This window comes from Rhinolophus sinicus, linkage group LG09 (assembly GCF_036562045.2).
Source record: "Rhinolophus sinicus isolate RSC01 linkage group LG09, ASM3656204v1, whole genome shotgun sequence".
Taxonomy (NCBI): Eukaryota; Metazoa; Chordata; class Mammalia; order Chiroptera; family Rhinolophidae; genus Rhinolophus; species Rhinolophus sinicus.
Window position 1 is genome coordinate 112,659,193 of NC_133758.1, and position 25,778 is coordinate 112,684,970.

The 25,778-nt window shown below is 47.5% G+C and overlaps 1 protein-coding gene and 1 long non-coding RNA gene across 3 annotated transcripts; one reads left to right on the forward strand and one right to left on the reverse strand.

The window, feature by feature from the left end:
* Positions 1-1,949: 1,949 nt before the first annotated feature.
* LANCL2 (LanC like glutathione S-transferase 2) lies at positions 1,950-23,907 on the reverse strand. Of its 2 annotated transcripts, none has more exons than XM_019726352.2 (9): positions 22,844-23,907; positions 19,167-19,284; positions 15,698-15,905; positions 14,710-14,857; positions 13,538-13,684; positions 10,052-10,234; positions 9,572-9,748; positions 6,588-6,660; positions 1,950-4,503 (listed from the first exon to the last, which is right to left on the reverse strand). In XM_019726352.2, the coding sequence occupies exons 1-9, from the start codon at positions 23,042-23,044 to the stop codon at positions 4,418-4,420; spliced, it is 1,341 nt and encodes a 446-aa protein (XP_019581911.2). In that variant the 5' UTR covers positions 23,045-23,907; the 3' UTR covers positions 1,950-4,417. The 2 variants fall into 2 exon arrangements, with proteins under 2 accessions (XP_019581911.2, XP_074197127.1); XM_074341026.1 differs by lacking the exon at positions 22,844-23,907 and adding an exon at positions 22,241-22,723.
* LOC109444751 (uncharacterized) lies at positions 4,499-7,275 on the forward strand. Its single transcript, XR_002136937.2, has 3 exons — positions 4,499-4,694; positions 5,236-5,312; positions 6,932-7,275. It is a non-coding gene; the product is annotated as an uncharacterized LOC109444751 (long non-coding RNA).
* Positions 23,908-25,778: the final 1,871 nt, after the last annotated feature.

Sequence of the window (25,778 nt, forward strand, 5' to 3'; positions counted from 1 at the left end):
CCTTAGTCTTCCCAAGGCTTTCAGTTACCAGCTTCACTCTGGCTGTAGAGCACGGACCTTTCAAACAACCGCCTGTCACAAAGCCTGATACTTTTCCAGTTGGGGGAGGTAAAGTGGGGAGGGGGAGGAAGGCTTGTTTTCCCTGTTATACTGCAGGCCATCCCAGCTCCATTTCCTTTCTCTCTGTCACCCCATCCCCCTCACCCCCGGACCCCCTGCTGCTTTGTTGACCTTCAAGGTCTGTTTTTCCAAACATGGCTCTTTGTGATGGTAAAAACAATTGAGAAACTGGTGTTTGAAAACACTTAACAATTCTTCGTTTAGGAATTTTCCATTAGACAAAAACAAACAGACTTCTAAATGGCACAAAATCACCAAATTAAGATGTTAGGAAGCTAATTCAATGGAGAAAAGTTCAGGAACGCAGAGTGGTGTGGGGTGTGCAGTGTGGCTGGCAGCGCCCGCCTCTCGCTGTTCTGTCTCAGCACGACAGAGATGCTGACAGCTGAGGGACGTGTCCACTGCCCGGTGTGCAGACGAAAGCACCCGGGCAGTCCTCAGACCAGCTCAGGAGCAGTCCCAGGAAGACCAGAATTTCCAGTCAGCTCCATTCCCACGTGGTGCAGTGCAGAACTGCTGGACCTTCTGATGTGGAGAAAGGGAAACTGAAGCCAACACAGGAAGTGTGTTGGTCACGTAAACCAAACTGAAAAGCACGCTGAACATGGCTGTAACACTGACTCGTCTCCCGTGTTCAGGACCACGTGGGCCCTCGATGCCATCACCCCATGTCCAGACCAGCCATTCTGGGGTGACCAGAGGAATCAGAACCAAGAGCGTGTTTTCCTGAAGTGTGGGGGCCCCAGGCCTGCAGCATCAGAATCAGCCTGGGACATTTAGGAAACACATTCTCTGGCCCCGCCCGATCAGACGCTAGCCCCCAAATCTGCGTGTGAACAAACCCTCTGAGTGACTTCTGAGCACGCTGACATTTCCACAGCACGCACCCACGCTGCCGTCCCCTGGGTAACCGTCCCTCTCTCTCCTCTCCCAGTCCCAACACCTCGTCCTCCTCCTGCCTCTTCCCTCAGCAGATGCTGCCTGGCTCCCACTTCACTGGGAAGTTGCATAGCTCCCGCCCCCCAGCACCTGTGCCCAACTGCCAACTGCAGACGTGGGATGTCCCAGCTCGGCCCGCAGCTGATCCACCCTGTGCCAGCCCCCACCCCTCTGCCTGCCTCAGGACTCACTCCAGCCCTTCCTCAGCCATTCACTTTTTTCTTTAAGTGCCCATGGGATCACGCCCATGGACAGGCTGTTCTTTTTCTGAACTTAAAAGTTTTTTCATGATCCTGTTTCTCTCGCTAATGATGGCCCCATTTCTTTCCTCTTTTGCAACAAAACCCCTTTCAAGCGTGGTCTGTACTGCTGACAAATTCACCAGTGACCCCTGGGCTGCTGAATCTGTCGGTCAGTTCTTAGTCTTTCTCTCACTTCCCAGAAGCATCTGAAACAGTCTGGCCTCTCCCAGATGTCAGTGTCTTACCTTCTGTATCGGGCACGTAGGTAGAGGTACTGAGTGCGAGCTAGCCGTGTGCTGACTGGCGAGAACCGTCTGGGTCTGAGCCCTGACAGCCCCTCCTCTCACTGTGACCCTGCGACCCTGGGCAAGGCTTTCTCATCTGTGGAGCAGTGAGAACGCCAGTGCCCACCTCAGCATGTGGTCATTGGTAGGGACGCTGGTGCGTGTCAAGGCCAGTCACACTGCAGGCTCAACAAGTGCTGCCCGCCCATGGTGCCCAGGCTGCAGAGGGACTAGGAGGGATGCGCGTGGAGAGGCTCAGCCTCGCTCCGCCGGATCCCTGGTACCACGGGAGTGAAGCATGGAGGCCCCTCACCCCTGCCGCTCCCACACACAGACAGGTGAGAACAAATGAAGACCCCACAAGTCGTCACCACAAAATTCTTTACTAACAAAACCAAAGGACCCCACAGGCGTTTGCTGGACATCCACTTTCTTTCCAATTTTAAAATGGTATTGCGCACACACGTTTTTAAAATTTAGACACATTTTGGAGGACACTGAGAAATCCAAGAACTCGTGTGAGATGTTCTGAGATCTGAATGTAGAACTACTGAACTGACTTGAAGTCCTGTGTCCTTTGACGTACGTGCTGTTTCTCCTCTGCTTCCAGGGGCCGAGAGCTGGGAGTGTGGTACGTGGCAGCCCATGTCACATGCTGGCAGTGAGTGGGACAGTGTGAGCTCACAGAGCTGCACACCTGCTAACATCTAGTGGGTAAGTAGGAAGGGGTCAACCCCAAGCTTTAAAAACAACTTGGGACGTAAATCTCCATTTATCCCACAAATATTTTATCTTTCCCTCGGCGTGTCAGTCAGAAACAAGGCTAACAAGTATTTTCCATACATGGTGAGCTACCCAGACAAGTGCTACTGTTTCTGGCCAGAACCTGGGTTTCCCTGAGCTGCCTCCCTCCTGCTGACAGGCTGTGTTGGAGGGCCTCAGAGTGATTCCTGGGTTGCCCCCTGCCTTCCCGAGGAAGGAGATGGCCTGGGCAACGCTTTCAGCTGAAGCCTTGAGGGCTCCGTGAACGAGGCGGACAGGACCCGTGTGTGGTGTGAGCGAGGTGCGTGGGGAGGACGGGTGCAGTGCTGTTTGGTTGAGCTGTGACATCAGGTGGGCTCTCCTGCCAGACAGTCCCCTCAGCTCATTCACGACAGCATGTCCCGCCTTCAGGTAATAAAGGGGGTACTGGGATCCCCGAGGAGCACCTGGGCAGGCCCATGACGTGGGCTGAGACACAACCATGAGGATTTATACCCGTGGAGGTCATCAGCCTCCTTGAAAGAAAACAGGCATGACTCAGAAACAAGGGGGTCTGCAGTGAAGACTCACGAGGCATCATTTTAGAGACTGAAGGTCACGTGTGAGGGTGTCTGCCCCGCAGTGGGGCTCAGCTGCAGTGTAAGCAAGGCGTGTGCACGCAGACGTGTCTCCTACATGGATCTCCTTTAAGAAAGGAGTGGAAAGTGTGGCTGACACCTGTTTAGACCCCCTTCTGGATGAGGACCGGGCCACCGAGAGACCTAGCCTGTCTCATATGCCCCGTGCCTCAGCTTGCAACATGAGAAGTGCTAGGAGGTCCTGGACCACTCGTCCCATGACAAGAAAACGCTCGACAAACTGAAATCTGCGTGATGGAATTATCAAGGGTACACTAATCCAAATTAATGCCCAGTTTTAAAATAAAAAGAGTCAGACAGGTAGTACCCTAATTTTCTTAGTTACATTACGTTTCCTGTACGTATGAGTGAAGACTAGTACTTTTACGCTTCATACATCTTATCCAATGTGAGATTTTATCACCCAAATAAGTGGACAAAATATAAGAACTGTGAATCCCAAACTTATACTCTGACAACTTGCAGTTTTGAACTAAGTTTCATTGCAGGGATTTAGGGACAGGTGACTCTGCTTCTCAGCCTTCTGGAACTTTACCCTCTGAATGCAGAACGTGAGTTGTAACGCTGACATGTGCTGAGTCTAGAACTGCCATGCTCAGCCACGGCTACCTGATGTGGGACAGGGCCACGGAACGGCTCCCCTTGCAAGCTGTCCCTGGCATCGTGAAGTCCCCTCCCCAGGGCACTAGCTAGCAGGGAGCCGCCTCTGGAAGGTCACACAAAGTGCCTGACACCCCTGCTGAGGGTGGGGACCCCCAGGAGGGCTGCAGTGCACCTCCTCGGGCTTCTTAAAAACACGAAGGTGACCACAAAACACACAAACACCCGCCTTGTGGGGAGGCTCAGCCCTCCAACCATGCCAGCCAACACCCTCTTATCTGGTGGGTTTCTTTTCAGTTTTTGGAGTGGTCTTTCCTTCATGCTCGTCTGAAAGGTATGCACAGAAATGCAGAGAAAGTATTACCACTGGGATATACCCCACCCCGCCCCCGCCACCCCGAGAATCTTTCTGATAACTAGCGACACCACTACCTACCTACTGCCTGTGTGTCAACACTTAGAACTTTGTACACAGAGAAGTGGCTGCTGGGCTCCTGCAGAGTCAGCTCCAGCTCGTGGACACAGGGCTTTCCACTTAGAACAACTTACAAACAATGCACACCGAGAAACATGCAGACACTACAGAGAACTGGACGTGAAGAATCCGTATTTCACACCAGTGAGGGGAACACTGTCACAAAACACCAATGAGATGGTTTCTGTCACTCATGCACTAACTTGAACTTGAGGGTCTGCAACACAAGGGGCTGTGAAGTGTCGCTTCTCCTTTTCCTCTTTCCGGATTCACAGTTGGTTCTTCGTCAGGCACTAAGCAATCTGGTGACTTTTGGTCCAAATGGGTCTCTCAGTCTTTTTGCACCTTTTTATCCATCTACGAAGAGCCAAGTTCAAATGCTGGAAACCGTGATGTCTCTGGTACGAGGACGTCGGAGAGAAAGTGAATCGCACCAGCCATGCCTGTAACGTAAGATGGGGATTCTTTTATGAAAGGGCGTGAGGGAAATGTCTGAAACAAAGTGACCTTTAATCACTTCCTTTACCAGGAGCTGTAAGGACGTGGGGAAAGAAGCTGAGGACTTCAAAAATGATGGAGGAAAGAAAAGAGAGACAGAAAGAGAGAAAGAAATCCTTACACTACAACCCAGCAGGTAAGGATACCACTTTCCTTCACTATCTTACATTTAAAAATTGGTTTCTGGCCTTTATCTTAGTACCTTGAAACTTTAAGATGACGTCACAGAATCACTACCAAAAGTCATGGGTGGTGCGGCTGTCACCTTTCAACATATAAAGCTTCCTCTCTCAGAGCCTGTATAGTCTTATTCCAAACAAAAAGGTGCATTTTATATGTTCTTTAGGTCCTAACAACGTCACTTGAAAATGAACTTGACTTGCTTTGGTCAAAACCCCACCCCAGATCAATGCAGTAGCGGAGCAGCAGGTTCTTAGCGGGGGTGCGGGAGCTTCTTTCTGGGGTGGGGTGAGGAGGGCGCCCCACGCTCCAGCCTCCCGGCCCCCCTTCAACCAAAACCATCCTTCCCCTACTGGGTTTTTGTTTAGCGTTTTTCTTTTGATGTAAAATTTACATACGACAAAACCCACAAGTCTTCAGGAGGGTTCTGACCACCGCGTACACCTGTATAAACCAAACCCGTATTGAGATGTGGCCTATTTTCATCACTTGCCCAGGAAGTCCCTGTGTCCCTCTCCAGTCTACCGTGGACTAGATGGCCTGTTTCAGGACGTCACATGAATGGAATCACACAGTACGTATGTAGCCTATTGTCTGGCTTTTTCCTTCAGTAATTTTGTGAATCGTTTATGTTTTGTATGTACCAGTAGCTGTTTTTCTGCACTTGGGCTGGAAAAAACTTCCTTAAAGTTTTTGTTTGAAGAAAGTGTTCCAGAAGCTTATCCAAAGACCGCCAATCTGTGAGCGACAGCCGGTGACGCCCTAAGCCCTGCAGGGCCTGGAGCAGACCCTGGTTCTTGCGTGGTGGGCTGGGCCGTACCCCTTGGACAGGGACGGTTCCGCCAAGTCCAGAAATACACTTTACTAGTACAGATGCGAAATCCTCAACACAATATTAGCAAATGCAATTCTGCAATGAAAACAACAACTGTATACCACGACCAGGTGAGGTTTAGTCCAGAGACGCAAGACTGACTAGGATCTGAAAATCTACCCAGATTAAAAATCCACACTATTAATAGGCTAAAGAACAAAAAAGAAATCACATGATCTTGTCACATGATGCAGAAAAAGCATCTGACAAAAGTCAACACCCACCTATTGTTTGATTTTTTAAAAAAATATTCAACCATTTCTTCCCTCTGAGGTTTATTTTGGAATTAGAATAGCTGTGGCTCTAAAGTTACTAAAAGTTATCACCAATTTATCCTAATACCATTAACCTTTGCTCTTTGGTTTCTGTGGCTGATGTTGCACAGTATCCAGTTCACACACATACACACAAGCTACATGCAAAGAGCAGCTGAGTGTCTGCAAGACCCCACTGGGCTTTCCTGAGTCGCCGTCTACACACAGTGTCTGCAGCTCTGTCACTGCTCGTTTTCCCAAAATTTCTTCAATAGTCTCTTATTACTCTTTCCAACTACTAATATTTCTAATTAGTAATGCTTTTAATTACTAATATTAATGATTCTTCATCTTCGCATAACTTAAATATATTTAAATACCTAACCAAGTTTCCTGTGAATAGACTGTTACTATATATACATTATTCCAGATGAAATGCAGAAGAGGAAACTTATTACTTCTCCCATTACTAAGTAGAAAACATTCTATGTTCTGTCTGCATCTATACATCACAAAAGATCTAAAAACACTTGGAAGACACACCACAAAGTAGGCACGGTAAAGAGACTCAGTGGAACTGTCAGCGATAAACTGCTCTGTTCACTGTTATTTTGTAGCTGTGGAGTTTATTACTCAAGTAAGATGAAGGTCCTAGTGTCAGTCCGCACAGAGACAGGCCAGATGCACGCGCCCAATCACTCGCAGTCCCCCTCCCCCTTACCTTCAAAGAGAGAGTAGGGTCGGTCGGGAACGCGGCACCCGTGGGCTCCATATTCTAGACACCACTCTGCAAACTGAGAAGAGATGCATTTCCTTTTAAGAGGGGGGCTTTCACTGGGTGGAAAGACAACAAAGAAGATACTGCGATGACTTCACCAAGAGTCAAAGGGAGGTGCTCCTGGCCAGACAGGCGAGCGGCGTGGGCTCTGGGCTGGACCCCAGGGCCACCTCTTCTCAGCTGTCCGTCACTTCTCGGCCTCTTTTCACAGCTGTAAGGTGGTGTCTACTCCAAAGGATTGGAGGGAAGATTGAAACAGAAAACTAACAACAACCTGTCTTTTCTAGGCACCTGCGTCCTTCTCCTCCCGGTGGTCATTCCTGAAATAAATCTATCAAAATCTGTCAAAAACCCTGGCTCTGAAACTACCTTCAGAACCAGCTGCTGGCCCCCCGCCTTTTTCTCCGGCATCGGCTAGAACACACCCAGCTTCCGCCTGGCCCCTGCCACTCTCATGGTCTCCCCACGGCGCCCCTGTGACTGCACCACCAGGAGCACCACCGCCTGACCACGTCCTTCATCTCTGAAACTGCTCACCCCTTGCTCCCAGCATCTCTGAGTACCCTGACCCTTCCTTCTGAAACCTCCTCCATGGGGTTTAAGCATTACAATAAATTTCCCTTTGGCTTGAGCTAACTTAGTATTTTTTGTCATTTATCTATAAAGAATTGTAATGAATAAACACAAGGAATATCAAATTAAGCACATATGAAATAAAACTCACTCTGCTTTCTACCCTCCACATCTGCTCACCCTTCCAGCTGCTGATGTACAGCCACCTGGCGTCCTTAGTCAGACAACAGGGAGACACTGCTCGCTGCATGGTCTCTACCTTAGATAACCCGCTAAGTTTTGTGCGCTCAACATCCTAAGTGCTTCTAAATCTCTCCTCTTGATCGTTATAGCCGAAGCCCTGTGTATAACTCAACATTTCTTACGCTAATTATGAAAGAACAGTGTGGGGAAAGCCAGCCTTGAGCTCACGCTTTGCACTGACCACAGCAAGCTTTCTGAGAGGAGTCAGTACCATGACAAACCCCGTGAAGCCCCACCTTCAGGGCAGCACTCACTGGCGGATGTGACAACCACCAGGAGCTTGGACACGCAGACAGGGGTGGGGTCCAGCCTTCCTTTAAAGCCCCCAGTGGCCCTACGGTGTGACTAGGTAGAGAGCTACCGACTAGAGAAGGAGCAACTTCTCTGGTCTTTGCTCACCTGTCTGACTTCACCTTCACCTGTGCCCCCCACACAGAGGGGTCCTCTAGGCTTCCATGCAGGAGCTATTCCCCCATCAGGGAGGTGCCCACCTCCTCAAAGAAGCCCTTCCTGGTCCAGCTGGAAGACTCTGCATCTGAAAACCTAGCTATGTCTCACCCTCCGTAAAGCCTTTCCCGATTCCCGTATTTACTTAACCGTCCACGACTGCAGTTCTCACCCGTCCATGCTGCCCTCACCGATCGGTTCCAGCCACACGCACGTCGCTGTCCTGCTGGGGGCCTCACACCCCAGGCCTTCGTACAGGCAGGTCCCTCTCCTGCTAACATCTCCCATCCCCTTTGCTTACTGTAACGCTATCCTGTCCGTCCCAGCCTGCACGTCACTTCCTGACCTCCGGGGGTAAGGTGCCTGCCCTCGGTGGCCCCAGACACGCTGCGTGCTTCTCTACGAGTGTGGGCCCCACGACAGGCCTGTGTGCACTTCGCAGGGGGCACCACAGCCGGCGTCCATTCTATCTGGGTTGAGAAAAGGCTTCATAATAGCAACATGTTCACCATCCTAAAATTATAAAGATAAGTCGCCTATAAGGTGTCCATCTATCAGGGTGATTATAAACATTGCGCTGTGTTTCCTTCCAGTCTTTTCTCTGTGACTATCCAACTACATCCTGTGAAATGTGTACAGTAATGAAAACACAACAAACATTGTCCGAGTCTGGCTTGTGCCGAATGCCGGCCTCTCATCTGGGCAGCGGTGTAGGTGGGGACCTAGACGAGTGAGGTCAGGAAGCTTGTATTCTATGCTACCACACACTCGAGAAGCTGGCAGCAAGACAGAGGAAGGTGTCAGAGGCCCTCTAGGGACAGCACAGAAGCCGACACTACAATGACAGGGAGTAGCCACGCGAGTTTCGGGGCAAGAACACTCCTGATGGAAGAAACAGCTAATAAAATGCCCACAGGGGCACGTGGCTCGCTTCAGTCCATGCAGAGATGGGGCAGCATAGCTGGAGTGTGGCGAGTGCGGGCTAGAAAGTGGGCTGAGAGGAGGTAGGGAAGTGGGCGCGGGCCGGGATGCAGGGGCTCTGTGAGCAGGGGAGGGGTGCAGTGGGGGAGGGGTGTAGTGGAGGAGGGGTGCAGTGGGGGAGGGATGCAGTGGAGGAGGGGTGTAGTAGGGGAGGGGTGCAGTGGGGAGGGGTGCAGTGGGGAGGGGTGTAGTGGGGAGGGGTGCAGTGGGGAGGGATGCAGTGGGGGAGGGGTGTAGTAGGGAGGGGTGCAGTGGGGAGGGATGCAGTGGGGCAGGGATGCAGTGGGGGAGGGGTGTAGTGGAGGAGGGGTGCAGTGCGGGAGGGGTGCAGTAGAGGAGGGGTGCAGTGGGGGAGGGGTGTAGTAGAGCGGGGGTGCAGTGGGGAGGGGTGCAGTGGGGAGGGATGCAGTGGGGAGGGGTGCAGTGGGGAGGGGTGCAGTGGGGAGGGGTGCAGTGGGGGAGGGATGCAGTGGGGGAGGGGTGTAGTAGAGGAGGGGTGCAGTGGGGGAGGGGTGCAGTGGGGGAGGGGTGCAGTGGGGGAGGGCCAGGGCAAGGCTCTGGCTGGAAGAAACAAGAAATTGCAGAGTTGGGAGAAATAGGTTAAAAGGAGGGCGGAGCTGTGCTTCTGGACCTTGTGCGTGTTCCGGAGAGTTCGGAAGCTGTGTGGATAGAGCCGTCCTTACCTTGCAGGCTCGGTAGAGGTACTTCTTGTCCTGCGTGAGGTGGTAAAGGGACAGGAAGGAGTAGCCATTGCCGGCCGTCCCGTGGCAGACCCCGTAGCCCTTGCGGAGCAAACCCCGCTGCCAGATCACGTCACTGCACTCCACGGCGTCCCTCAGGTACTTCTCCTCCTTAAACACCTGGGCGGCGAGGCAGGAGCAGTGTTAGCAAGTGTTGTCAATGACGAGTTAGCAACGCAGCTCCCTTTCTGCGGAGAAAACCGCGTGGCACGAGGGGACCTGAGAGGGCACCACCACCAGCGCCGCCAGACCACAGCAGCTTCCCATCTTACCTACCTGGCTACCCCCTGCCCTCTCCTAGCTCATGGTTCTGCGAAAGTAATTCTAAAACTCAGTCTGTGAAACTGAACTGCCTGCCCGAGTCACGCTGAAAAGCCGGGGGTGAAAGCCGGTCCTGGCACACTGGCCCGACGGGGGACTGACCTTGTAAGCCTGCGTCAGCATGTGGATGACGCCCGGCGCGCCATGGCACCAGTGCACCAGGCGATCCGTTTCGTTGCTCAAGGAGGACGGGTAATTCCCGGATCGGAATCTCCTGTGGCGAACGTAATCCACGCTGGGTTTCACCATTTCTGTCAAGGTTTCTTGGTCCACTTTTGCTGCTGGCTTTAAACAAATAAAAATAAAACATTTGTTTTTCTTAAGTTTTTTTTTTTTTTTTAAACCTCTGTATTGTGGCTAATAGAGTAAAGCACCAATGACGTGGAATACTGAGGAGGGTATAAAATGAGAATCGACTCAAATATCTACTTATTTAAGACTACGGCAGACTTTTGTTTCAGCTCTTAGATGTTGCTGGAGAGCTCGCTCTGGCCCAGGGGAGGCCTGCAACGGGAGGGGTGAGGCTCACCCCCATACGGAGGGCGGGCTGATGTACTGGAAGCCTCCCCATTTAAATGTGAATCTCACCCAAAATACCCGCACAGAAACATCCAGGATAACGTCTGACCCAATATCTGGGCATCATGGCCCAGCCAAGTGAACACATAAAATGAACCATCACAGATAGCTAGCTAACTTTTTAAATGGGGACCTTCAAATACCTGTATCATCTTTGCTTTTATTGAGCTGACACTGGTTTACAACATCACGTACGTTCCAGGTGTACAACACTGTGATCCGCCATCTCCGTACCTGTGCACCACCCAGTCTAGTTTCCATCCCGTACCCTACATTTGACCCCCTTACCCATTTCGCCCTCCACCCAGCCCCCTTCCCCTCTGTAACTACCAATCTATTGTCTGTGTTTATGAGTTTCTTTTTGTTTTATTTGTTCATTTGTTTCTTTTTTCGTTTTATATTCCATATAAAAGGGAAATCGTATGGTTTCTTCCTCTGTCTGACTTATTTCACTTAGCAGAACACCCCCAAGCTCCATCCATGTTGTCCCAAATGGCAATAGTTCATCTATTTTTTATGGCTGAGTAAGACTCCATTGTTTCTACATCCATCGTCTTTATCCTCGGTCAATGGACACCTAGGTTCTTTCCAGTTCTTGACTATTGTGCAGTGAACACAGGGGGCAGACGTCTTTTCAAATCAGTGTTTTCATGGTCTTTGGATCTCTGAGCTGTTTCTTCAAAAACATGGACCTCAGTCCGTACCCCTGAGGTGGAGGTGCTGCCAACTGTGGGGAGAGGAAGGTGGTGCAGGAGGCTGGCGGCAGCAGCAGGGAGGTGTGAGCACGCGACAGTCGTGCCACCCCAGTTTACACAACCCTCCTCGCCACCTGGCTTCCCTGAGCTCAGAGAGCTGCTTCAGCTCTTCCAGACCGTGCCCCTTGTCTCCAGCGGAGTCAGGAGAGGGCCAGTCCCCTCCCTGTGCAGGGGCTCATGAGGACAGCAGCCCTCGTCCCCACACAAACACGCGCCTGGCACTGCCTTCGTGGTACGGGGCCCCTCCCCCCGAGTGCCAGGGCCGCGCAGGACAAGCGGCTTCTCCTCTTGGGGCACCTACACGTGAGCCCTCAGTCCTGTCGGGTTACTTGCCGTTCTTTCGTCTCTTCGTGTCCACACGGGGGTACCTTGGGGTGCCAGTTGTCTCCTCGTTTCATCAGAGAAACTGGGTTTCTGTTTTCGGTTTTCTGGTTGTTTTGAGATGATTGTCAAAAGAATTGTCTTTATTCTGCCATCGAGAAAGTGGAGTTCTGTTTAAGTGATTTTAAAAGTTTTTGTGTATATTGTTCTGTTAGCCTTCCAAATAAAATTGTCCAGAGGGACCTAGTACTGCTGCACTGCTGTGTTGTCACACTGTCACACTGTCGCACTGTCACACTGTTACACTGTCGCACTGTCACACCACTGCACTGTAACACTGCTGCACTGTCACGCTGTCACACTGCTGCACTGTCACACTGTCACACTGTTGCACTGTCACACTGTTACACTGTCACGCTGTCACACTGATGCACTGTCACGCTGTCACACTGTTACACTGTCACGCTGTCACACTGCTGCACTGCTATACTGCTGCATGTCTGCACTACTAGACCAGCACTGAATGTGGAACAGGGAGGAGATATATGACATTGGCTTTTGTGAGCTGGCTCAGCACAACGCTGCTTAGAGATCACTGAAAGAAAATTGACGTCAATTTCTAAATAGACCGCTTACTAAACAGTGTGCCCATGGTCTTCACTTTAAAAGCAGATGTATGGAGAATTTATGACTTGTGTTTCTCTCAAGGAAATCCCAAATATCTAACAAAATTAACCTAAACACCGAAATCTAAATTGGGTTATTTTTTATTGGCATGGTTCTCATTTAATTATGTTTCCCTTAAGGGTATTATCACTAAAAAAAAGTTCAAAACCACTGCTAAAACTTTTTTCTGGGAAAAAAGAGGATACACATAATTTGCCAACTGTCCATAATATCAGAACCATTTTTAAATGAAAGGCACAATTCTAGTTATATTGAAAAAGTGTGTCTGCACTATGAAGAAAACTTACAAATTGGAATACATACATGTTTTGGTTTCTACAACAATAAACAAAGATAAGTAATTATCAGAAAAGGGGGGTTTAGTCCCGTGTAGATATAAATTTCCTATCTTCCCTTGGGTAGTAGCAGCATGACACAGTAGGTTTAAGAAAAAAAAAAAGAATTTAAAGCAAAATTTTATAAAAGGAATATGGGCTTTCAGTCAAAAAGAGCTGAATTCTAATTCATATTCCTTGACTTACCAGCTTTGTGATTTTAAGCAAGTTAACTACCCTGTTACGGTTATGGTGAAATACAGAAAGGCTTAATGGAAAGAAAAAGTAGTCTGCATACAAAGAGGGAGGGGCCCTGGACCCTATGGCTGGGAGCAAACCAGGTGAAGCAATATTGGGGGGGGGGTGTCTCTGACTCTCTGCCGGTCGGGAGTCAGTACTTGATTCAGCAGGTGTCAGCCATGATTGAGACAAGACCATAACCACAACGAAAACCTAGTTAAAAATTTAGGACACAACTGACAGCAAGTGTGTGTGGGGGGGCGGTTTCTGAATAGGAGGAAGTCTCTGCTCCATTCTGGTTCTTTGTTTTTTTTTTACATTCACAAACTTGTATTTTTATTACCTTTCTGTACATATTGGCAATGATAAATCTTAAAAATGCATGTCCTATGAAATACACAAAAATAAGGAATTTACATAAATAATTATACTTCAGAAAATGAAAGTGGAAAAAGATTTTCCACATCATTAGTGTTCACCGTATTTAAAGTAAATCCAGCTTCCCCAATTAGATTGCAAACTCTACTGTCTCAGCAGAGAATGATAAAATCTACCTGGGAATAAAATGATCTGGTTTGCTTTTGTTCGGTGCATGAGTAGACACTGCAGGTTTGTCCTGAGGTTTAGCTCCCTCTTCCTGTCTGATCTTACAGTATGGCCGCGGCGCCAGGACCGAGAGCATCCTTATGTACCTGCATTAGCATGTAGAAGATTCCCGCCATGCCGTGGGCTGCGCCGACGTACTGCTTCCTGTGCCACTGGTACAACAGGGGACAGCGCTCAGCCTTCCTTTCCTCCCTCGACAGAGCCTTGCCTGACTCAAGAATAGCACTGACGACCTACACAGACAGACAACGGGACAGCGTGAGGCTGAAAGCTTACACGTATCCTGTTTCAGGGTCAGTGATGCTAACATGTCTTTAGATAGATAGATAGCTTAATCTAAAAAAATCTTTGAGCAGTTAGTCACCAACAGTTATCTTTATGTTATAAATAGTAAACACAGGCAAAGGAAAAGCAGAAGACAATCTCAGAGTAGAACAAGATACTAAGAAGTGAAACCACGAAATGCCAAGTTCTTTGTGTGAGCAGTTTATAGAATCTAGAAACGCTCCTATAAAACCCATCCTGGACTACTTAGTAGCTTTGGGGCCGCAGTATGTTCCCCAAAGCCTGGCGATCCTCCGGGAGACGCTGGAGGAGTTGGCCCCACCTGTGAGGCTTGCTGTGGTGTGTGGGACTTTGGTTAGAGCAGAACAAGGTCGGCAGATCTGTAATGGCCGGCACGGACACTGTCCCCCCTCGTATCCTTTCTCCCTCACACTTTTGGTAACTGTGCTCCCAGTGTGAGGTCCAGACAGCTGCACGTAGTCATGTGACTAAGTCATGGAAGTGGGACATGAGCAGCAGGGCGGCGAGCAGCTTCCAGTTCTCGACCTTAAGAGGAAGCTGCGCGTCTTCCCTTTCTCATCTGTGCCCTGGTGGGTGCGTGGGTGGGCGTGCTCAACTGGCTTTGGTCACGCAGGTAAGGCCAGGCCCCAGAATATGGTGGAACAAGACAGAAGAACCGGTCCCCACCCAGAGTCCCAGGACTGCCTATCAGTGCAGACAGTTCATGAGAAAAATCCTGTCTTTGTGAAGCTACTGTTGTTCGACTCTAATAAAAATAGCTGGATTGATACAGACCTAAGAGGAGTACAGATTTTTAAAAAATCCTAGAAAGGAAAAAAAGGAGCTATTTACGAATCGTGTGAGCTGCTTTAAGAAATCACTCTGACCCCGAAGCAGAGTCCGGCCACTCCTGTAACCCTGTGCTGACGGACAGGTGCCAGTGGTGGGGAGAGGGTGCCCGCAGCGACAGTACCTCCTGGATGGCTGCCTCACACACGGTGCCCGGGCCGATCTCCGTGTTCAGGTAGAGCAAGGCGTACAGATAGCCTGCCCGGCCGTACAGCAGCTCGTCCGGAAGCTCTGAGTCCCGGCAGACAACCGTTCTCTGGAGCTGCAGAAGTCTGCCCGACAAGAAAAACCGTTTGCCCATACAGTGTCTACAACACCTCTTCCTCCTCATCACTTTAGGGATTACCTGTTATTTATTTTCCATTTAAAACTGATTTTAAAAAATACAAAAAAGAAAAAAACCTCCAGAAAACAAAACCTTCTGCAAGTCACTAATTTCTCTCTCAGACATCAAAATAACAAAACTGCTTTGTATTCAAAATTTCTACCTTACATCTATTCTAAACCATGTAAGAGAAGATACTCAATTTTGAAATCCAGAATTAGACGAAAGTGATTTAAAATCAAAGTGAAAATGGCACTAAGATGTAGCCAATGTTTGGGAACTAGCTTATTCCGTCTTTCAACAAACATTAACAGCCCAGCACGTGCCAGACACTCCACCGGACCACAGGGGGGAGCCCTGATTTCTGCTTCCTCAGAAAAGAAGGTGAACTAACATGTATAGAGTCTAACTGTTCCAGAACAAACTCTCTAACTGTTCCAGAACAATAAAACCTAAAGATGACTTAGTTATTACAGTGAGTCTAAGGCATATAAAGCTATTTTCAAGCATTGAAGGCAATGAAAAATTGCTTCACAAACACGACTAAAGTAACACAAAGAAACATGTTCATTCTCCCTCCCCAAATTAAGGCAAACACAAGCTTGGATAGAAGGAGCTATGACCCCCCCCACTATGCTCTCAAGCTTAGCACACACAGCTCTACACCTCTCGGAGAGACCTGTTCGCCACAGTAAATTAATGAAAAGCTTTCCTTTTTGACTGTCTTTCTACAGCAAGGTCTTCAACTCAGAACTTGGAGGAAACACCTGTAATTTTAAAAACTCACTTTGTGATGCATTCCTGGGACTCACAGTCGCTTTTGAGTTTATGATAAACCACAGCTCCCACGGCGAGCGGCCCAGCATCTCCGCAGAGGAAAGTGACCCTGCGGCCATTCAGATTCCGAAGTGTCCTCTTGACGTAATCCAGGGATCGGAGCAGGTAGGTCTGGTCACATGTGACCCTGTACAACTGCAGGTACAACAGGGCTATGCCTGGAAGAAACCCCCACCCCAAAGAAAAGCCATTATTACCTTCAGGACATAATTTTATGGTTATGTGAAAAACCTACATTTCTAGAGGGCAACATCAAAGAAATTACACAATACATTTTTTAAACATTAAAAAAACAAAAAAAGAGAATTCAGGGTAGAAAACAACTTAAAACAAGTCCAAATATGTTATCATGCTACTTGTTCCGACACAGCGATTCAGTGCGTCCCAGACTAAGACAGACTTCCCACTCATCACCTCAATTCCTTTCAAGGTTTCATTCATTCTCCTGTGCATCTTGAGCTAACTTAGATCTTTTTCTTTTTACTTCACATATAATCATTTTCTCCTATCTTACCCCAAATTAGATGATTACTTTTTTGGAATTTTACACTCTCTTCTTTCCAATTCTTCTACTTCTTACAATTTTTCAATTTTCTTTAGCGATCAACCCATTGAAATGACCAACTAATCAGTGAGTCAACTCACCATTGATGGAATAGCCACACGGTGCAGAGTAAGGTAACGAACACAGAAGATACAGTTTATCACCGACCCAACCTTCCTACTTTAAAGAACAGATCCAGATACCATATTCAAGTGAACCAGAGAGGGGGCTTTTGCTGAACCTCTATGTAGGATGACCTACGTGGCTTCTAAAAGACGCATGCTATTATTCCTGGGTTCAAGAAGTCAACATGAGATCTAGTAAAAAATGAATAGGAATACATACATACTTAATAAAGTATATTGTAGGAAAACTGAAAGAAATTATATGATGGTGAAAAGACCAAACAAGACTCTTAATGCTTGAATTGAGGATCTCTAATATTCTGTTCTTTCTCTAATATCCTACTCTCATTTTTACTATTTTTTCATTTTGCTTTTAAAATTTCTCTAAACAGGTACCTTCTTCTTTCTTCAATTCTCTTATCCAGGGTATCTTACTTCCCTTTCAAATTAATTCTTAAGACGTTTTTGAGAGGTCTTTCTTTTATCATTATCCATTTCTTTAAAGATGTTGAGCCAAACTCATGGGTAGGCCTCCTGATGGTCTGTGAAGTGGTTAGTAGGACCTGTGTCCCTTGCTGATTCCTGAGCCCTGGTTGCTATGCTCCCAGCCTCTTCTTGCCCCTCGGTCATACAGATCACCTCTGTATTCTGAAAGGGGCGAGAAAGAAGTGGGTGCGTGTGGCAGAAAGCTTTACCTTCCCCCAGGTAGGCTAGGCTCTGAGAAAATTCCAGTAGGTTAGGGTCTGGTAAAATAGTTTCTCCTGAGGGTTGGCCTTGTTATAAAGAACAGAATGATCCAGCATATTTCAAAATGGCTCCTTTTCCCCTCCCCCTGCCGGAAGCTGAGGGGATTTTTTTCTCCCATGTTTACAGTGAGGCACCAAGAGCACTCCTTGAGTGAATCTCACAAAGGTGTGGACGTCTGCTTATAACTGGGTCCCCCCGGGTTTAACTCCCCTGTTGCTCTTCACTGAGCCTCCAGCAATGCGTCAGTTACAGTTCGGGTTTCTTATCCCCACACTGTTCCCACAGAGCTGTCTCCTTGTGGTTCTGTGCACCAGGAAATAGTGTTTTCTCAATCTTCCTCTCTCTCCTATTTTTCATGTAGCTGTCTTCCTTCAGCGATGTGAACTGTCGTTAAAGATGACAACACTGTTTAAGCTGGAAGATACTGAAGTTATTAAACGTGCACTTGCATTCAAATCCTTTGTTGATGGCATCGACTTTTCTAAATACCAGCTCTCCAACATGATTGCTATGGATGAAACTGTACTGTTTATGGGCCAAGGATCTCAAATGACAATTGATCAGAGGGATGCCTCGTCAATCTACATTCCCTCCACTGGTTACGAAAGTGCACGTGTTACTGTATTTTAGCACTTCGTCTGAATGGAAAGAAAGCCCCACCTCTAATCATCACTAAGGGTGATAAGGTTGAATGCGTCTCAGGCATTTATGTTCTTGAAACCGAAAAAGTCTGGTGCACACAAGCAGTTATAAGGAAGTGGGTCTATCTAATGCTGCCACTTGTTTTGCGAGGTGGCCAAAGAGGTCTGCTAGTCTGGGATTCAGCCAGCACTCACCACGCTAAAGACATGAAGAACTTCCTTGCGGAGAGAAGACTAGATCAAATAATGATTCCCGCAGGAATGACTGCCTATCTCCAGACTCTTGATACTGCAATAAACAAGCCATTCAAGGACCATTTGCGCATGGAAATCAATGACTACACTGAAAATAGAATGGAGAGAAATCAGCGTGGAAACTTTGTGAAGCCTAGCCTGCAAGAGGCCATGACTTGGGAGAAAAATTCCTGGGATAAGATCACTGACAGCTGTGTTGCCAATGCACTACGAGCAGGCTCCATGGACAAGAAGTGCTCATTTAAGGAGAGCTCTATTGCTGGACATGAGAGATTGGGGCCAATGGTTCTACAGGAAATGGAGTCACAAGAAATTCAAACCAGAATTCGGGGTTTGGAGAGTTATGACGATGTCCCAGAAGAAGATGACATGACTGTATTTGAATAAATGTAGATTCTTGTACATGAATAAATGAATAAATGTAGATTGCTGTACATGAATAAATGTAGATTGTTGTACATGAAAAAAATAAGACATTGCCTGAAAATTAGACCTAATGCGTCTTTTGGAGGAAAAATTAGTGTAAGACCTGGTCTTATTTTCAGGGAAATACGGTATTAGAGTGTTCTGGCTACGTGGTAAAATAATAAGAAGAATGTAAAGAGTAGCTAACGAAAGCGAATTTTAAAATTAAGTTGTTTGATGTAAAGTGCATTACTGCTTGCTTATTTAATTATCATTAAAATAAAAATGAAAACCTTCATGTGTTTATAAATGAGTACAAGGAATAAATAGTTATATATAACATACCAGAGAAATCACACAACTACAAATCATCACAAAGATCAAAGCAACAAAAGCAAACAACAACAAAAAGAAAACTGACCCTGGGGCAAGTTTGCTCTTATTACATATTTTCATAGACAGCGATACGTTAGGTCAAATACTAGTACAAAAATAAGAATATGACAAATTATATATGAAAGGTCAAACTTCAGGCAGAACGAATTTCTTTAGAGATAAAATCCCAAAGTATGTCATCAATGAAGACAGTTCCAAACTGTATAAAACTTGACCATTTTAAAAGAAAAGAAAATTTCCAACCCAAGTCGTACACATCAGAATCCAAGAATAAACCACAGTGATGACGTAAACCCCACATCTCACCTGTCCACCCAGTGTAAGCCGAGCAATCATGTGGGTCGGCTGTCTTCAGCCCTTCCTCCATCTGCTGGAGAAGGTCTTTGATTTTGGTCTGGATACGCCTTGTGAAATTAGGAATGATCTGAGAACCGAAAGAAGACATAAATTTAAATTGCACAAGAATAGGACAATGTTGTAATAAATACTTTAACTAACAGTCTAAGTTGTAAGAACATAAAAGAAATTACATTACTCGGCCCATTTCAATGCTTCATTGGTTGCAGAGTCTTACAACGTACTTTTCTAAATGAGATCATGCCCTATATAGACTAGAAATCTTAAGTAGGATCACAAAAAATAAGCTGTGGAAACCAAAGGAAAAAAACAGAAAAAATGGTGGATTTGACCACACAAACATTGTAACATCTATAAGTTAAAGAGCATAAGAAAGATGGTTTAAATGTTAATGACCAGGAGAAAATATTTGCAATATAAAACATTATATAAAAAAAGACCATAACAATACAGAAATACACCTAAAATTATCAATGCACCTCAAAAAAGAAAAAAAATCAAGTGACAAGCATATGTGAAAACAATTACTTAGCAACTGATGAAATACAAGTCAAGTACCATGCTTTGCACATCAGATTAGTAAATAATAAAAAAATTAAAATACTATGTACCAGTGCTGCTTAGCGCTAAGGAAACAGGTATTCTTATTCACTGAGGGTAGTCTTTCTCAGGGGAAATTAGGCAATGTTCTTAAACATGTAATTGCTCAGATTTTTCTGCCTTTGATGATTTTTGAAAAATCTAGTTACTATATCAACTGCTGAGGTGTCTTAAAATTCCTGGTTGTGATTGTGAAATCATCTATTGCCTATTTCTTCCTTTAAGTCTGTACTTTGTTTTTCGCTACTGTGTATTTTGTAGTTGTTCTTAGTTATAGACAAAGTATGGCTGTTATAAGCCTTCCTCATGACTGACTCATTATCAGAATGAAACGTCCCTCTGTGGGCCTCGAGAGAAAATGTTTTCGTGTTACGGCACATTTAGGGCTTTCAGGGCAAATCTTACTGGAACTTGGGGTTCTGGACCAAAAGCACACCTTAGGAATTAAGTTACAATGGTTTAAGTTGTGAGAACTCCAGAGAGTTTACTTAACCCTGGAGGTATCTGTTTACATTTCAAAGGAGGATGTGGCCCTAGAAGCAAGACAAACAGACTTACCTTTTTCACAGAAAGATTCATTTGCATTCCAATGACTTAGAGTATGGTATTTCCAATGACACTCTCAGAAGGGAAAGGGAGACAGTTACCTCTTTCTCCTTTATAAAAAAACCCTTATCCTAACTAATTACATTTCCTTATATGGAAATAAGGTCACATGTTGAAGTTCCGGTAGATTGGATGGAACATAGCTTTTTGGGAGACACACTTCAACCCATGACACCCTCAATCTCATGAAACTTCATGTCTATCAAAACAAATGCAAACCTTGATATTATCTAAATTACCTTCTTAACATATATTTTAAGAATTAAAAACGCAATAATCAGCCAATCATAAAGTATCTGTACAGAAGACAGTGGAACTCAATTCATATTCATTTTATCTCACGATCTTCCTATTACTGAGAAGCATTCTTTCCACCTTTGAAAATCACAAAATCCCTTTCTCCCTTTAATGTGCTCTCATTTTTATCTTCAAGAACACAATTTCCATTTCCTCTTTCCTTTAGTATATAATCACAACCACTGGCGTGGATCCCCACCCCAATTTTAACTACCTAACTGCACAGAGATATCACAAGCCAAATCAGTTACTTGTGCTTTAATTTTCTATTATATAAGTCAGTTTGGTATACAGTTGAGGTCAAAATCATATTTACCAGATACAAAGGTGTTTAAAGAAAAACATGTAATTACAGAACTGGTGTTTAATCTCCTACGAGGTAGAAAATGAAACTCAACTGCTCCCATCTCTTTATTGTTCTCATGGAGACTCACATTGTGGTCAGGAGTTTGCTTCACTCATCTTTCACTAAACATTGCAGTAGACTCTTTACTCTCAGGATGGTATTGCAGTAGCAACTGATAAGTACGAATAATGGATTTTTTTAATGCTTGTCAGAGACTTATTTTTATTATAAAAAATTTGAACACTAAGACAAATATAACATATGTGAATATAGAAGAAATCTAGAGAAAAACCAATATTGACATATGAATTCTAAACCCTAAGACTTGAATTTTCAAGGGGGATAAAGAGGCTGACATTTACTGGGGTCCTACTAGGTACCACATACGGGAGTTTGCCAGGCAATTACATAATCTAATTCAGTCACTAACATCCCTGTGAGTGAGGAATTGTTATCCAGTTTTAATCACATGTAAGAACAGAGAGGTTTAGAGAAGTCACTTGTCTGAGATTCTATATTCAGACCAATGGCTCTTTCAAAATTGCCTTCTGGACTTGTCAAATGTATACCTTCAGGAATACAAAATAGATGGGGAACCAGGGAGGGAAAGCGGGACTCAGACCCCTGAGCGCAGTGGCACCACAATAACCTAATCAGTAAACATGAAAACAGGAACTGCTGATGTTTATGTCTTCATTTCCACTGTGAAAATTAATACCGGAAACCTTATTCAAAATGGAGCCAGGAAGCCAAGAAAGGAGAGTGCTAGCCCACGTACCATTCACTGCGGCCTGCATAACCAGCAGGAAAAAGGAAGAATTATTTTAACATGGGAGAACATTTTTCATATTGGAATTTCATCTCCCACTTTTGAAGAACAGGGGGATCCCTCCCTGCCCCAGCAACAGCACTAACCAGCCCTGGCGGCCAGTGAGAAACCACAACCTCCAGCTCTAGCTCTCCTCCAACGAATCTTTGTTCAAAACAATGCTCCCCAATGTCCTCCTAACCCCCACCCCCAAAGGCTGACCCTCCCTTTGTCTATTGGGATTTGCATGTAGCTTCTTACAATCTGCATGTCTCGAACTGCAATTCCTCTGCTTTACTCAAACGCAACTTTCTGAGCTCGCCTCAGTTTACCTCTTTGTTTAGGTCAACCCCACTTTTCCCCTACCAAGTCAGCTTTCCTTCAGACACCCCGTTTCCAACTCCTGGGCATACAGACAAGAGCAATCAAGACGACACTACTGTGTACGAACAGTGCTTTTTTGTTTTTCCAAGGGCACTGGACCAGGGGCCAGGCTTGACACAATGGGCCTCTGGAAAACTGTGAACAGTTTACCAGCGGGTGTTGTGCAGCTCTGCAGGTGGGCGTGTGCTCAAAGGCCCGACAGTAATCAAATCTGCACGTCAGCCGCCACCAGAGCCCCGACAGTCCCTCCCAAATGCCCGAAACAGAACGCTCCGTCGGTGTGTTTAAAGGGCAAGCGGCGCGAGGAGGCGCCAGCACGTGGAAGGGGGACAGCACGGCAGACGCTCGCAGCCGTTCCCGGTTGTCCCGCCGGGAAGGACCGCAACAGGGAACCAGAAGCGGGGATGCACACAAACACCGGCTCCCGGGACGCTGGGGCGGGGACGCCTCCGGGACCCTGCGCGGCGCGCGGCGCGAGCGGGTGACATCAGCGCGCCGCGGGGCGGGACCGGCGGACGCTACCACCGCCGGCGCCCCCCCACCTGTTGCGGCCCGAGGCCCGGCCCGAGTGGGCCTGCGACTCACCTTCCCGTCGCTGTGAAAAGGGAGGCCGAACTCGTCGGGGCTGGGCGGGGGGCGATCACAGCCCGTCTCCTCGGCCGCTCCGGCGGCCACCATGGAGGCGGCGGCCTCGTAGTCGGGGAAGGGATTGGTGAACGCCCGCTCCTCCATTTCTGCCTCTCCGCCCAGATGCAACTTGAGTCTCTTTGACATGGTCTCGCCCATCGCCGCCGCGCGCCCTTTCCCCACCGCGGGGGCCGCGCGGCACGGCGTGCGGGCGGGGACAAACCTCCTGCCCAGGCGTTTCCTCCGGAGCGGCGCTCCGGGAGCCCGGCCGCCTCCCCGGGACCCTGCGCGGCAGGCCGAGGCGTCCGTTAGGAAGGCCGCGAGCTGGGAGGACGCGCGGGGCTTCGCAGCGGGCAGGAGCCTCTCCGCCAGGCCGGCCTGGCAGTGGGTGGCTGGCACATCAGGCTGCAGCTGGCGCGCTCCACGTGGTGCCCCGCCCGGCCGGCGCCGCCGGGGCAGCCGAGCCACGGGGGCGCGGGCTCCGCGGGGAGCGCTCGGCGGCTCAGAGCCCGCTCACGGCCATCTGCACGGCCCCTTCGCCGCCCGCTCTCAGCCTGTGACCCCGCGGGGACAGGGACCCACGGCCCGCAGAGCGCGCACGGCAAGGCCGGAGCCCCCCGGTCTGGCAGCGCTCCCGGGATCGCCGCGCCCGGCCCCCCTCCTGCGGCTGAGTCCCTTCCACGGTTTTCTAGAGAAGACCGGACGGCTGCGCCGGGCACGTCCCTGCAGGGAAAACCTGTAGAGAAGAATTCGCTGTCATTCAAGGTGTCTGCGTTTCGCAGTCCAGGGAAAGCGCGTCCCCAGACGCGCCATCATCGATCTGCATTTTCACCAGCCGAGCGATGCCGCGGGTGTCCTCGGCCCCCAGTGCTCCAGCCACAGGAATGGCAGCAGCTCTGTTTGATATTAAGGAAAAAGATCTGTTATAAAGAACAGAATTTCTAAACAGCCTAAAAGCCCCGCAAGGGTAATTTCTCCCCGGGGAGGGGAAACAGTCCCTCCTATTCATCTCCGTTGGGGGGGGGGGTATGGAGGAGGAGCCACAGACTTTTTTTCTTCTCATGTTTTATTTTCAGTCCCTTTGTTTTGAATAAACATATCTTTGGTAATGAGACATAAAATAAAACCATACTAAATCATCTAAATATTTAATTGACCCAAAAGATCCCTCCAGTATTCATTGCCTAGGAAGATACCACGTATAATAGGACACAAGCAAATATATCTCTGCATTTTGTATAAACAATATGACTAACTTAACAGTCTGTATCAGTTCTCTTTGTTTTTGTTTCTTTAATTATCTGGAACCAAGTAGATGGAATGATTTCTCCTTGAAAATATTTTATTTCAGGTTTTTTCCATTTAAACCTTGATTGAATGCCATATGGCACTACGTGCTGACAAAATAGAGATTAAAAAGATAGTTTCTGCCCTTGGGATTCCAAATTAGTGGGTGAGAAAGGTAAGGATTACAGCATAACGTAATATGAATGCTTGCTGACATCAAGCAAAGAATACGTTAATATAAAAAGTGACATGGTACCAAAACAGTACCAAACCTGGGAAAGGATCAATGTCATGCAGGGTGTCATGCAGGGTCTCTGGTCCTGCTCCCCACATAACGCAGGACATGGTGAGGCCAAAAAGGAACACCCATGGAGCCATAAGTAGGGGAGTCATATCACTCTAGTCTCGCTGGTGGCTGGGTTGGAGACACAGGAAGCAAACATCCACCAGTACCCCAACAAGGGGTCTTCCTGCACCCCAGTCTCTCTGGCAGCCAGGCGAGTCTCAGGAAGTAGGATCCACACGTTCCGCAGTCCACTCTCCACTTCTCCGCCTGCCAACCAACCCGACTTCCTAACTGCAATCCCCAGTGCTAACTGTAACCCATGCCTCTCTGTAATCCGCAATCCGTGCTTCCTGGCTTAGCCACGGCAGTTGTATTAGTGGCTAGTGGCTCACTGGTTACAGCTGACGGCCAACTAGCCACAGCGGATGGCCATCCGATCACAGTTGATGGCCATTTACTACCCGAGTGAGCACCTTTCCACGTGAGGCCGAGGGCCTGGAAACTGCTCTCTGGGACTCTGTCCCCACAATCAATCCTGCCCCCGAGGCCTGGCTTCCCACTACTGCCTGTCTTACTGTCTCCCCCAACTGCATAAGGCTGTACAAGTAAAACACCCCTTACTGAGACGATGGCCATGGGAATTAATAGTGTAGGAGAAAATAATGGTAAAGGAGCCACTCAACCTAATATCCTCAGAGTTAAGGAAACAGAACTGATAACAAGATGCTTGTTAGGGGGACATCTGTGAGGGCCCACCCTACTTTCCTGCTTCATTCCCTGTCCTGGGTCCATCTTCCACCCTCAGTGAGGGAAATTTTCTCACTGTTCCCCAATATTCATGCCTTCGTCATGTACTAGGAAATTCGATCTTAACTACTGATGCTCACCTGCAATAGGTGTGTTAAAGAAAAAACCTCCACGGCTGAAAGCGTTTGTGAAAGGAAGGGTTTATTGGGCTAACTACTAGCCAGAAAAAGGACCAAGTCCTGCAGGGCAAGGGGGAACAGGCGAGCCTGTCCACCCTCCTGGAGCTGATGGGGCTCTTTTGTACCATAAGTTTGGGGAAGAAAGATGGAAGTGGTTTTTGGAAAGGATTTACATTGGCTACACATTAGGGGGTCAAAGAAGAAATAAAAAAGACATAAAAATAGCTTGAGACAAATGAAATGGAAACATACCAAAACTTTGGGGAGGCAGCAAAAGAGTTTCTAAGGGGGAAGCTCATAGTGATACATGCCTACAATAAGGAAAAAAAGATCTCAGATAAACAACCGAACTTTACACTTGAAGAAACTACGGAAAGAACAAATGAAGCCAAAG